The sequence below is a fragment of the Chenopodium album genome, chromosome 14 (genome assembly GCF_948465745.1).
Source record: "Chenopodium album chromosome 14, dcCheAlbu1.1, whole genome shotgun sequence".
In the NCBI taxonomy this organism is placed as follows: domain Eukaryota; kingdom Viridiplantae; phylum Streptophyta; class Magnoliopsida; order Caryophyllales; family Amaranthaceae; genus Chenopodium; species Chenopodium album.
The window spans coordinates 20,049,200-20,062,901 of NC_137847.1; the positions used below are offsets into that span (position 1 = coordinate 20,049,200).

The window sequence follows — 13,702 nt, forward strand, 5'->3', positions numbered from 1 at the left end:
ATTATTATATGCAGATATTTTTTCCGGTTGCATCTTCATCACATTACTACCTGCTTTGTGCGAATTTTCTGAGCAAGACTCTCGACGTGATTGACAACAGATAATTGGAATATAAAAATTCTTTTTGGCACAAACACAACAACAAACCGAAGAATTTGGTAATATCTATCTGTCTCATTTACTTGTGCTTAGAATCAGATGTTCTAAACATTTATTTCAATGTTCTAAATCTTAAATCACATGTACTAAAATTATACTCATATGTTCTAAATCAGATGCTTTAAAAAAAATTTCATGTTCCAAATAGTACTTATGCTCTTAACATGTTTACTTATACATTCTTAATTTTTACTCAAATTTTTGGAATTATACTCTGTATGTCATTTTCTAGTACTTATTTTAATGTTTAATTTTTAGTTGAGGGTTTTTGCCATGTTCTTGTCAACCAAGAGATTAAAATGCAATCAAGAGGTTTCTAGTTTCAAAACTAGGACATTAAAAATGAGTTGGAGGACCAATGATAACACTGATGATTGCGGCGTGTTTTGCTTAAACACATGGAAATATATCATGGTGAGAAAGATACCAAGTGGGATAGCGGATTAAAATTGAATGATGTAAGTTTGTTTTATTGTATTACTCATGTTCATATGTTCTAAATTTTTATAAATATGTTCTAAATGTTTATACATATGTTCTAAATTTAAACTCATAAGTTCCAAATTGTATAATGTAAGTAGCAGATTAAATTGAATCATGTAAGTTGTGTAAATCTATTTTTTTTTTTAATAATGATGTAAAAAGTGGGATAGCGGATACCAAAGTCTAATGATTTTATCTTATTATATTGCAAATCGATCAAATGGAGAAATTGAGGGTGGATTTTTGTGCTAAAATATTATCACAGAAGGAAAATGAGCTACATCATGAGATAACTTCAAGATCACGGAAATGGGCGAAAGAAAATATTTTGTAATATAATTTTAGAAATAGCATGTAGAATTTTATATAGTATAATTATACTTTAAATTATAAGCCTTCACTCGAAAACTATTTTTCTAAAAGGTTGTATTCGAATATATAAGTTTGTCTTGTCTCTCTTGTGATCTAATTCATTGTTATGCAAGAATATAAAAATACAATTTATTACTTCCTCTGTTTCTTTTTAGTTGACACGTTTCTTTAGTCACATTTTCCAAAGCACAAATTAAATCATTAATATCTTTAATTATCGATAAGCAAAAATTATAAAAAGTTGATATTATGAAAATATACATTATGACGAATATAACAAGATCCCACTTGACTATATTTATCCTTGCATATAAATCACAAAACATGGTCAAAGGAAGGTGTGTGAATAGTGCTAAAGTCAAAACGTGTCAACTAATAAAAAACGGAGGTAGTATTTATTAATACTCATATGTTCTAAATTTTTACTCATATGTTCAAAATATTAATGCTAAAATATTACTCATGTATTCAAGAGCTAAGAATTTAAGTGATAAATTTTAATCATATGGTCTAAATTAAAATTTTGAAATCACATCGGAAACATACAACACACATGATTACTAATTGTAACTCATGTTCTAAATTTTTAGTCATATGTTCTAAATTTTTAGTCATATGTTCCAAATTTTACCCATATGCTCTAAATATTATTGTCAAAATATTACTCATGTATTCAAGAACTAAGAAATTAAGTGATCAATTTTATCATATGGTCTAAATTAAAATTTTGAAATCGCATCGGAAACATACAACACATGATTACTAATTATAACTCATATGTTCTAAATTTTTAGTCATATGTTCTGAATTTTTAGTCATATGTTCCAAATTTTTACCCATATGCTCTAAATATTGATGTCAAAATATTACTCACGTATTCAAGATTTAATAATTTAAGTGATATATTTTAATTATATGGTCTAAATTAAAATTTTGAAATCTCATCGGAAACATAAAACACACATGATTACTAATTATAACCCATATGTTCTAAATTTTTAGTCATATGTTCTAAATTTTAATACATATGTTCTAAATTAAACTCACAAGTTCCAAACTGTTATTCAATACACAAATTTAAAAAAATGTTCTAAAATCATTAAGTATCATCTAACTTTCTTAGGACAATTTCGAATATCATGGTGACTCAATTCCCCACAATTTTTGTATAATCTCTTCTTTTTCTGGTTTTGTTCTACTGCCTTTTCTTTATCCCCCTTTAGCCTTTTCCCACTTCCAGATCTTGTTTCAACATTTGAAGTCTCTACAAATCTTTTTTCAAAATTTGAAGTTTCTACAGATCTTGTTTCATCATTTGATAAATGAACTCCAGTGCCTTTCGAAATTTTTGGAGGTTTGATAGATATTTCAGTTGGAACACTAGCTCCAATTAATAGTTCTATGTCTTTTTCTTTGTTAGTAGCATTCCTTTCACCATTACTTCTTGTATTCCTCTTAGCTTCCAAATTCAGCCTCAATCCTCGAAGATTAATCACAAGGTCTTTGATATCTTTATCGTCACCCTCTGCCAAACTAACACAATTATGTATCTCTGACCACAACTCATTCAACAACTTTTTCTTGTCGATTATATTGGTACATTGTTCCAACAGATTTCCTCCTAGGTTAAATATTGGCCTTTTCATTACCATAGTAGTCCATATGTTTAGAACATACTGCTCAAGAATAATTTCAAACTGTTTCGCTTTCCAAAACCAAACCATGTGCCTGCATGGAATGCCTTGCCTATAAAACAACTTGCAAGAACATGTTGTCTCTTGGTTAGTTAGATTAAACACAACATCAAATGTTCTACTCTGACCCCCTTCACTTACTTTTGCAATTTCCAATCCATTTTCTCTCTTAAACTCTTCACACCCACAAGAAAAACAAGCCATTTCTATCTCATATTGGAAATCATAAGAAAACAGAAATAGTGTATATGGTTGAGGCATACTTTTCTATCCCTAGTGGTGTCTTGCACTCTGGGTATTTGTTTGGAATCATTGTCATTTTGACCTTAAGCATGTCTTTGGGCATCAATTGCAGCTTCATATCTCATGTAAAACTCAACAAGTGACACGTGAGGATTGATAAAGGAGCAAAAAAAGTTATTTTCACTTCTGATCTTGATGTGGTACGCATTATTCCTCCCAGGAACACATCTTTGAAATATGCCGGAATCCACTTATACCTTATCTCGTACATATAACACAACCACTCATTTCCTTCCAATTGAAACTCAACCATCACCTTATTCCACCTTTCTTCAAACTCAGCAGGCTCAATTTCAAGATGCCAAACACAGGAACATATTTTTTTTCAGGAGTCTTGTTTCCTCCTTTGTAAAAATAAAGTAAAATCGTTAAAAAAATATAAAAAGTCATGAGTACCAATTTCTTAGGAAAGAAAGAAGCCCTAAACTAAGTAATTCACCATTTTACCCCATTAACTTAGGGATTCAGGTCAATCAATTCGGGTTAAAATCAGGTCGTGTCACTTTGAGTTTCGGGTCATTTCGGGTCGGGTCAAGTTCAAATTATGGTCAATTTCGGGTCAGGTCACTTCAGGTTATCGGGTCATGTTCGGGACGGGTTCGGGTCGGGTCGGGTTAGTTCGGGTTTGGGTCATTTTCGGGTCAATGGTTTCGGGTCAACTTTCGGGTTACGGGTCAGGTCATTCGGGTCGGGTCAGGATTGCCAGGTCTATGCTAGGGGATGTTTCTCGTGTTTATTTGGAGCCCCAGGATTTGTATTTTTAATTTGTGGAATAATGCATATGTTTATCACGAACTGTTTGATCAAGTAACATAATTAATTATCTAGGTCAAATAATAGGAAGTGGTATTCTTCGTTTTGTCATTTAAAGTTATTAAGATGATAAGCTTTGCATGACATTGATTTCGTAGCATAAATAGCGTGTTCAAATCTGTAAATAGAGAGAAGTGGGGATGTCTTTGCTTTTTAGCCCCCAGTTTGAGGCAAAGAGCGAAAAAAATTATACTATTTTTTTTTTCAAGTATTTTAGTTGCCAATGGGAGAGATCATCCCGACTTAACCCCTAATAAAGAAATGAACAAAAAAAGACAGATTTTCATAAAAAGTAAGGGGATCTACCTTTCCCATAGAAGAAAAAAAAGAGAAATAGACATACTTTAAAAAGGCAAGGATTATTGGCTTAATATTTGAATCATCATGACGACTTTGCAGTAAGGTATACGCGTGATAGCGATAACGATCATTTTTTCATGTAGCGATCATGTTCAATTAATGTTCCTCGCTTCGAGAGGATGACAATATCCCACGCAGGCGGACATATTAGTTGCTCATGATAAGTGAGAAGACCAATGCTCAAGAGTTGTAAAAGACATCTAAAGTTGACGTCGAGGCTGTCGATATATCATGTCAATTTACTATATTAACTCGTTTTCTCTCTAGGCAATGTATATAGAACTTGAATCACCTTTGTAATAAATAGCCCAATTATTACAAGAAAATAAAATGTTTTTTCTTTGGAAAATTTGTCAAGAATAAGCAAACCTTTGCTCGATCTTCCCAAAATAAGCAAACCTTTTGATTAACCCAGAGTAAGCTGACCTTTATGGGGTATTTTCTCAAAATAAGTCATGACCGGTTTCTTTTAAGTGTAACCGGTTGTTTGTTGCTTATGCCACATGTCATTGTATGGTTGGCCAATTTTTAAAAATTTAATTAAAATGTATTATTTTAATTAATTTTTAAAATTTTGTAAAAATTTTTTTTTTTTTAAAAAAAAAACACTTTTTCAAGATAAAAAAATACCCTTAATTTTTTAGATACCCCCGGGGATGTGGTTTGTTCGGTGGCTGGCGGGGATGGGGGTGGAGCGCTGGTATGCGGTGGGTTTTTTTGGTTTTTTAAATACAATTTAATTAATCATCAAATATAAAATAAGAAAAAAAATTAATTAGAATTAGGAAAAAAATGACTTATTTGGTAGGTTGTAGGTCATCTGACTTATTTAAAGAAAATACCCAATAAAGGTTAACTTACTTTGGGTTAATCAAAAGGTTTTCTTATTTTGGGAAGACCGAGCAAGTGTTTGCTTATTTTTAACAAATTTTCCTCGTTTTTTTAAAGTGATAGGGATCTCATTTTTCTTGGCAAAGGATATGGAATACATAGAATTTATTTTGATTTGATTGTTTTACTAAAATGATGTAATCAAGCCAATGGCTATCAAATCATCCAAATTATTTGTTTTTTTACATGATTTTGTAATCATTTACTCAACACTTCATGTATTTTATGTATGCGCATAACTACTCAATAGTAGGTTCATATGTTCAAAAGGCCTAAAGTGGGCCATATTTTCTTAGAATGATGATTTTGGTATATGGTTATGGCCTACCTCAAGGAGGACCTTTATAGGGTTGCAATGTGGCTAGGCTCAAGGTTATGAAAAACGGACAGGCTCAAGTATACTCAATCCCTTACTTTTGGTTCTTCTCAAATTAAAACATTTCTATTTTGTGTGACAACTCCTACATTAGGTGCCTTTTTCTTATCTTCCCTCTCTTTTTTTTCTCCTTTTTGACAAGCTTGGTTTTGGGTTTAGAACGATTTTTTTTCTTTCTTTTGCATTAGATCTTTCCTTTTGGGTTTAGACTAACTTTGTGTCCCCCTCTTATCGTTTCCCAAAATTTTTCATTTCTATCTCTTTGCACCATTCCCATCCCAAGGTTTAGAATAATGTAGGTTGAATAAGTAAGGCTCAATTGACGAAGCTCAAAAGGGCTAACAAAAGACGGATTGTTCTAAGGTTATTAACATGGGATTATCTGCGTGGAGTTTCAAGTTGCCTCTTGTGTTGGTGTAGTCATCATATCTCTTTTTAGTGGGCCAACAGACGGGCCTCTTTTGATCCAATACATCTTGTAAGCCAAAGCTCATCAAGATTCTTAAAGTGTTGAGTATGTAGGCCTTTTTTGATATTGCCTATTTGCATGTATATGTTTTATTCAATTCGAGATAATAACAACAAAGAGATGGATAAGAGAACAAGATATATTCATTAATTAATGAGATTACATAATAAGTAGATTCGACAGCATGAATCTCTTAGTCCATCATAAAGAAAATAAAATAAACAAAACAAGACCTTGGGTACTACATCTTGAATTGTTGACAACTTCTTGAGATTGCTTCTTCGAGCTTTGTCCGTTTCCAGCGTAGGTGAAATCCTCCCTTAAAATCTAATCCATCTATATGATTCATGGTTTCATTTATCAAGTCCCTTTCAATTAATGTTCCCACAGTATAGACTTTTTGAAATATGTCTAAATTAAACCAAGGTATTGTAAATGGCACTTGTATGGTGGAGACATATTGTCTATGAAATTTGGGACAAGTTCATGATCCGGAGGTCTTTCTGAAAGAAAAGCAACCTTTGATCGCCACCTGGAAAAGAAGTCCATAAAGCCTTCTTCTTCCCCTTGCTTAAGCAATTCAAAATCGCGCAAGGTAGTTGTGAACTCGATGTTGTCTCCATATTGGGCTAAAAACGCTTTTACAACATCACTCCAACTGGAAGTTTGTTTTGAATTGAGGTTATAAAACCATTATCTAGCAATTGGGTCCAATGAAAGAGGAAAAGTACATGCATATAAGCTATATGCTCAACCCCTTTTAATGCCATAATACCAATAAAGCTCATTAAGTGAGTCCTAAGATTGTCTGTAACCTTAAAGGTTGGTAAATCCGTAGTCAATAACTTTTCTGGGAGAGTCTTGCCACTAGGTTGTGGTGCAAGCTCATAATTGGAGTACTTATTCCCTGAGCTAGCTCGAAGGACAAGTTTCTCCAAGGCCTCTACTCTGTCGGCTCTTGCTTTTTCTTGCAGAATGTTTTCTTTTTCTTTCTCTGCTTTTATTTTAGCCTGATCTGCTTTTTTATGAGCCTTCCTTTGGGCTTCTTCTTCTCGTAGGGCCTTTAGGTTTTGGAGTTCCTCTCTAAGATTCTCCAATGCTACTTTGTCACCCATGATTGGACTAGTATGTGAATGTGGTATATGACCTAGTAATGTGTATCACGAGAAATTGAGCGCGTTCACTTAAACCTTTTCTGCCAAGCATTTAAACAATGAATTAAAGTCAAAATGATTGTTTTATTTCTTTTTTTAATCCTTGTAATACAAATTCCCTATAAGCAAGTTTATTGATAAAAATGTCAAAAAAATTGACAAACAATCATTAATGGAATGTCATGATTTGTTTTGACTTCAATAAGGTAATCATCTAAGGATTTTACTTGAAGTGAATTGTTTTCGAAAAAGGGAGAAGAGAAAGAAAGGGAAAGTTGAATTGACATGCTCATCAAATTTTTAGAAATATTAGTCAACCTTAGTACACTCCTTAAAATGATCAATATACTAGAAATATGGTATTTATTGATCATTTAGATTACAATAGAGATCTTTATCGTTTTTTTTATTATTATGATTCTCATATTGCTCATCTTTAAAGGATAGTATATTACTATTTGCTTAAAAAAAATGATGGCCTCCGAATTTAAAATCCAAGAAATAATTAAATCATTTTCTCGGTTTTATCATTTATTATCTTCTCTTTCTATTTTTTGTTTAGGATAATAACCTTTTTGTATCACACTCTTCTCTCTCTCTCTCTCTTTTTTTTTTTTTTTTTTTTTTTTTTTTTTTTTTTGAGAGGCAATCATCCCAAGTAAGGTTCTCGAGTTTTTCTTTTTAAACCATAGAAGAGGTAAATAAATTATGCTCTTAAGTCAAGATTGACTAATTACAACTAAAAGATGACGACTATAAATAGGCATGTTTAAGAATGGGAATATTGATGACGCCTTATCAAGACATGCGAACTTCTAATGACGAATCTTACGAGAAGTAGTGTCATTAGTTCGATTATAAAGTACGTAAATGAATCATCATAATCAAAAACAGTATCGCGCGCAATTTTCCGTTTTACACTAAGGTGGAAAGTGCAACTTCGAGAGTAGCGCCTGCCACACGTGTTTTTTTTTTTGAAATGCATAAAGAACGATAAAAGACTTTTTTTTTTTTTAAAAAAAAACGAATAGAAGAACAATAAAAAAAAAACAGCTAAGTTAGACAACATTGTTAGCCAAAGAGATATTATTAGCACCTACTTAACGATTAACCTTGAAATGGTAATATTGTTTTCTTCGTATAACATTTCTTGTAACAAGTCAAAGTCAACGCTGAACAATGGGCGCCCGCAAGACATAGAGTTGCGCGTGCCACCTGGTAGGTTCGACTTTTTTTTTATTATTTTTTTTGTCGAACCACATTTTTTGCAAATTTTTTTTAATATCTCTTGGTAAAAAGTTGGAATTAATTAGATTAGACACGAAACACATAATAAGAACATATTCATGTAGACACATAAGCACATAAAAAGGAACCGTCAAAGCATACAATACTATTCTAAGGTCAAGGCTTGGGTCCAAAGGTACCATATCTTAAGGGACGATGCACGAATCAATCACTCAACGTGTTGACCCATGACATACCCCTCCCAACATTTTGTTGGCGATATGGGTGGGATGATTGTTATTAATTTCGGGATAAAAGCCTAGTGTTGGCAACCCCTATTCAATGAGCCAATCCTCAATGGTTAAAGTGTGCTATGATTATGCATGATGCAATGTTGCTTGTTTTGGCTTTTACTTTTTTGAAAAGGAAGATATTATGCGTTCAAGTCTTGGACTCTAACTAGAGATTATCCAAGTTAGTTCTCGTTACAATCCATAGGTAACCTAGTGTTGGAAACCTTGAACCATAACTACGAACTAATCTTGTAACCTCTAAGTCCCCAGTGGAGTCGCCACTGTAAAGAGGGTGTGTCCATCGTAGGGGATCTGACGTGTGGTAATCTAGGTCATTGAAATCTAAAGTGTTGTTTCAATGAATACTACAAGAAGGGGGGGGGGGGTTGAATTGTAGTATTAGAGTTTAGCCAAACTGTTTGCGGTATAAAAACTAAGTAAGCTAAAGGAATAGAAAGATAAACTGAAGGAACTAAAAGATGCAAGAGAGATTTTTACGTGGAAAACTCCTTGGCCCTTACAAGGATAAAAACCACGACCACTTGGCATTTTGGGAAAAGAATCTTCACTAGAATAGGGAAAATGGTCCTATTACAAACTAAAGACTCAAACTTCAAGTTCCTCAACGAACTTGAAACCCCGAGGAACAAGTCACCTAACTTGTTCTCTTTTCTTTCTCTCTCTTCTCTTTCTCTTCTCTTTCTCACTTCTCTATCTCTTCTCTTTCTCTTCTCTTTCTCACTTCTTTTTCTCACATACAGAAATTCACTCAAACTTTCCCATTCCCCAAATTACAACTCGAAAAATAAATACCTCTAGTATAAGAACATAAAAACACTCAATATCACTGATGTGGAACTGACACTTAACTCGAATTAAAGCTTGAAAACTTATGTGAGTAAAGGTGTGTTTTTCCAACTAATTTCAAAGACTATTTATAGATCAAATTCGTTTAGGAAAAACTTCTTTGTGCAGCAAATCCACTACGCCACTACTCCAACCCACTAAGAAGATCATGTTCCAAAAATCAAGGAAACATGAACTCCTCAATGTGCAAGACCATGACTTGAAGAAAATCATGGAGGAGTAGGCCGCAAGTTATTAGAAAACGTGGGAGATTTTATTTTCAGAAGATATTTTCGAAAAACAGAAATAAAATAAAATCCCTTTTAATTTGGAAAAAGATAAACGTTTAGAAAGCAACAGTTTTCCTAAAAATTAGCATGCACAATTTTATCTTTTGGACCAATTCCACACAGAATTTTCGAGTGCAACTTAATATCTCATACTTACATAAATCCTAAAATATATTTAGTCTTCATGTCTTTGGATGAAGCTTCTACTCCGATGCTTCCTGTTCCTTGGAAGGAACTTCACTTCTCTGATGAAGCTTCTGCTCTGAAGCTTCTGTTCCGTAAGGGGAACCTTCTCTTCTCAAGTCTTCATTTCTGAAGCACCAGTTCCTGCAAAGGAACTCTTCTTTATGGATAGCTCTGCTTCTGGCCTTCTTGTTCCTCATGGTATCTTTACAAGACACTTAATTCTCCTGGTCTTTGCAACTGAGTACACACTTAAACAATCAAGCACTTATTAGTTTGTAAGTAAGTGAGGTTGTGTCATCATCAAAATCATTAAGTCCAACAATATTCCCCCTTTTTTATGATGACAAACAAACCAAACTTACTTACAAGGAAACAAAGATAATCCAACTTATTCTTAAAGAAAAGAAAATACAAAAACAAAGTACAATGTAGAAAGGGAACTAATACTAAGAAATAAAAACTATACTTAAATAAATAACTTAAGGAAAAACTGAAAAACTTGAAAAACTTGTATATACATTATACCTGCTTGTAGAGAGTAGGCAGCTTGTGAAGATTTCGAACAGAGACCATAGAATGATTAAATTTCCTTGATAGTTTGCATCTTTTCCCCCTTTTGGAATTATCGAAAACCAACATACAAGCATATAGTATACCATAACACAGCACCATCTAGTGGTTTAGTGTTAAGACAAGAAGCATGCATAGAGAGAAAACATTCACAAAGCATATAGGCGGAATAAACATAGGTATTAATCATCCAAAACCGATTTAAAACATCGGCCAAATGTACCAAATTTGCAAGTTTACCAAAAGAAATTAAAAAGTGCCCAAAATATTACAGACCAAATTAAAAATTATTTCCCAAAAACAGATAAAATATAAGTTTCATCAACATAAAGAGGCTGCAAGGAAAGATAGGTTAAGAAGCAATGCTCTGGTCATCATCAACAGCAAGATCCTCCAGTTTCTTGCTGATTTGAGACACTATGTCCTTGACAATGGACTGTCTCCCGTGTTTAGTGCTTGAGACCAGCGTCTTGACATCAGCATTTAGAGTGAGCATACTCTTCTTCAATTCCTCCATCTGCAACTTTGACTGCTCTTGTTCCTTCAGCACCTTAAGGAGCGTATCCTTCAGCTCCTTCACATCTTCGTTGGGAACCTTTGGAGGGGAACTGAAAGCTGCAAAACCTGTTCCTGCAGATGCATACTTGCCCAAAATAGGATAGCTTATGACTTTCTGCAAATCCTCCTGTACCCTAGATATATCAATGCAAATGGGTGCAGAGGTCTCCTTTTTCTTCATCAACCTCAAGCTCTTCCTTTTCTTCCTTCCCCCTATTTCAGTGACCTCCTCAACTATCTTTTCCTCTTCCTCTTCCTGAATATCCTGCACCACTCCCTCAACTATCCCCGTAGCCCTCTCTTCTTTCCCCTCAGATGGTGCTCCTACTTCCTTTGGCCTTTTCTCCTTTTCCTCCAGCACAACTTCAAAACATCCATCCACAACCTTCATCTTATGGTTTTCACGAAAAATAGGCTGCATGTATTCGGTGTTTTTGAGAGGCAGGGTTTCTTTATCAGCAAAGGAGATACCAAAACTTTCGAACACATAGGTAAGTAGGTTTCCATATCCCACCTTCCATCCTTTTGGAACACAGTGGGAAAGGTGTTAGATCATGATGGAGGGAAAGTTGATTTGGATCTTTTTGGCTAGGCAATAAATCAAGACAAAATCAAGCTTGTTGGCACTGTCTCTCTTTTGAGAACAAGGGATTATATCATTGAAAACAAACTTTAGCAGGATTTTGTTAAGAGGGGTTAGGACATTGTGATTTATGTAGGTTTCCTCTGGGTCACCGCCTAGAAACTCCACTATTTCATCAATATTGGCATCAGGAAGAGGGTTTCTTATCACATTACTTTTAAAATATATATCATACCCAGTATCAGGAACATCAAACAACTCAGCCAAGTACATCGCATCAAACTCAATTTCTTTTTCATACACACAACAACGAATAGTACCTTTAGAGTACTTGAAACTTTTGCAAAAATCCTTCATAGCATCAACATACAAACTCCGATTGAAGCATTCACTCAACAAATTCACCTAATTTTGAGACTCAATCAAATCAAGCAATTCATAAAGCTTAACAGACTTACACCAACGGAGATTAATATCCAAACTTGTCACAAAGTGATCCCCAATTTTCTCTTGCTTTTTCATGGCTGCTGGCTTGTCCCGGTAATTGACCCCTAGTTCCGGAGCACTTTCTTCTTCATCTTGCATGTCATCAGACTTCCTTTTGCGAGAAGACTGAGATTCGGTAGTCGATTTGACTTTTGGAGGCTTTTGAACTTCTATGGGAGTGATTTCCGGTGGAATTTCCATGGTAATGTCTGGGATAGGGTTTGTGTTTGAGTCGGCTTCAATTTGGGTTTTTGGAGAGGTAGACATTGGAGAGTAGTTTTGATCGGAGTGATGAGAGAGAAGGTAATTTTTGTGTGGTGTAAATTTTTGTGAGGCTGACATGTTTTATGGTGGAGGTAAATTTGTGAAGTGAGGTGTCGTTTGGGAGGTGAGGTGAATTAAGTTGTTTTGACACTCATATTTATTGCTTAGGGAAACGCAAACCGTGTTTTAAGAGAGTAATGTGAGTGGGCTACTTTTGAACAAAAGATAATGATGAATATTTGATGCATTCATCCGAATTTTGTGTTTAGATAAAAAGAATTTGGAATTTTGAAAAATAGATAAACACAATAATTTTATCTCTTGAATTTAATCAGTAAATACCACTTGCAAATGCAACTTGATACACGGAACAATTCAACAAGGCTCATGCAACCAATTTTGGACTTTCATATTCTATGCCTTTCAAAATTACATGCCTTTAACAAATGTTACTCCTGCTCACAATCTGTCTTAACTATGTAATTAAACATATAACACTTGTGCACAGTATACCATGATTAAGCATGTCAGTTTGAGTTTCATACCTAAGGGAACTTGATGCATTTTTCTTAGTATAACTTAATCATCCCAAGTTTCATTCTCATCTTCTCATGCCTTTCTCTATTCAAGGGTTTTGTTAAAATATCTGCAATTTGATTATCAGTTTGGCAGAAATCTAATATAATCAAACCCTTTTCAACATTATCCTTAAGGAAATGATGCCTTATATGAATATTCTTGGCTCTTGAATGATGGACTGGATCTTTAGATATGCAAATTGCACTAGTGTTATCACAACAGATAGTAATGCAATTAAATGTCTTAGTCGTAGTAGTGTCGGCATAGGAGAAGACGATTCCTAGCCTTTCGATTGAATCGATCGTTCCACCAGAAATATCCGCAAAAAGTCCTCAAAATCATCCAATTTGCTTGTAGATCCTTCTTGTGGACAGGAAAAGATGGGATCTCTAAGAGAGCTTTGGTTTCTTAGAGAAACCAGCCTGACCAGTCCAGAGAAAGACCCTACAACCGAACCTGCACTCAGGAATAGTAATGCTTTGAAAAAGGCGTGATTCATTTAATACCAAAGTCACGCAACTGTTGTTTGATCCAAAGGACTTGAGAGCAACAAGCAGCTGCTGCTACATACTCAGCCTCTATAGTCGACAATGCAACAGTATTTTGTTTCTTAGAACCCCAAGAAACTAGACAAGAGCCAAGGAACTGAACCATACCTGAGGTGCTTTTTTTGTTGACTAAGTCAGAATCTGTGAATCCTCTAAGCATTAAGTCATCACTTCTAGGGTAGAATAGACACAGGTCAT

The 13,702-nt window shown here is 34.2% G+C and overlaps 1 protein-coding gene across 1 annotated transcript; it reads right to left on the reverse strand.

The window, feature by feature from the left end:
- Positions 1–2,120: 2,120 nt before the first annotated feature.
- LOC145577888 (uncharacterized) lies at positions 2,121–2,912 on the reverse strand. The gene has a single exon (XM_081635309.1). It carries the CDS (start codon positions 2,910–2,912, stop codon positions 2,121–2,123), a length of 792 nt encoding a protein of 263 aa, XP_081491435.1.
- Positions 2,913–13,702: the final 10,790 nt, after the last annotated feature.

Coding starts and splice junctions, on each gene's coding strand:
- LOC145577888 (XM_081635309.1), bottom strand. CDS start 2,912: ATGGCTTGTTTTTCTTGTGGGTGTGAAGAGTTTAAGAGAGAAAATGGA.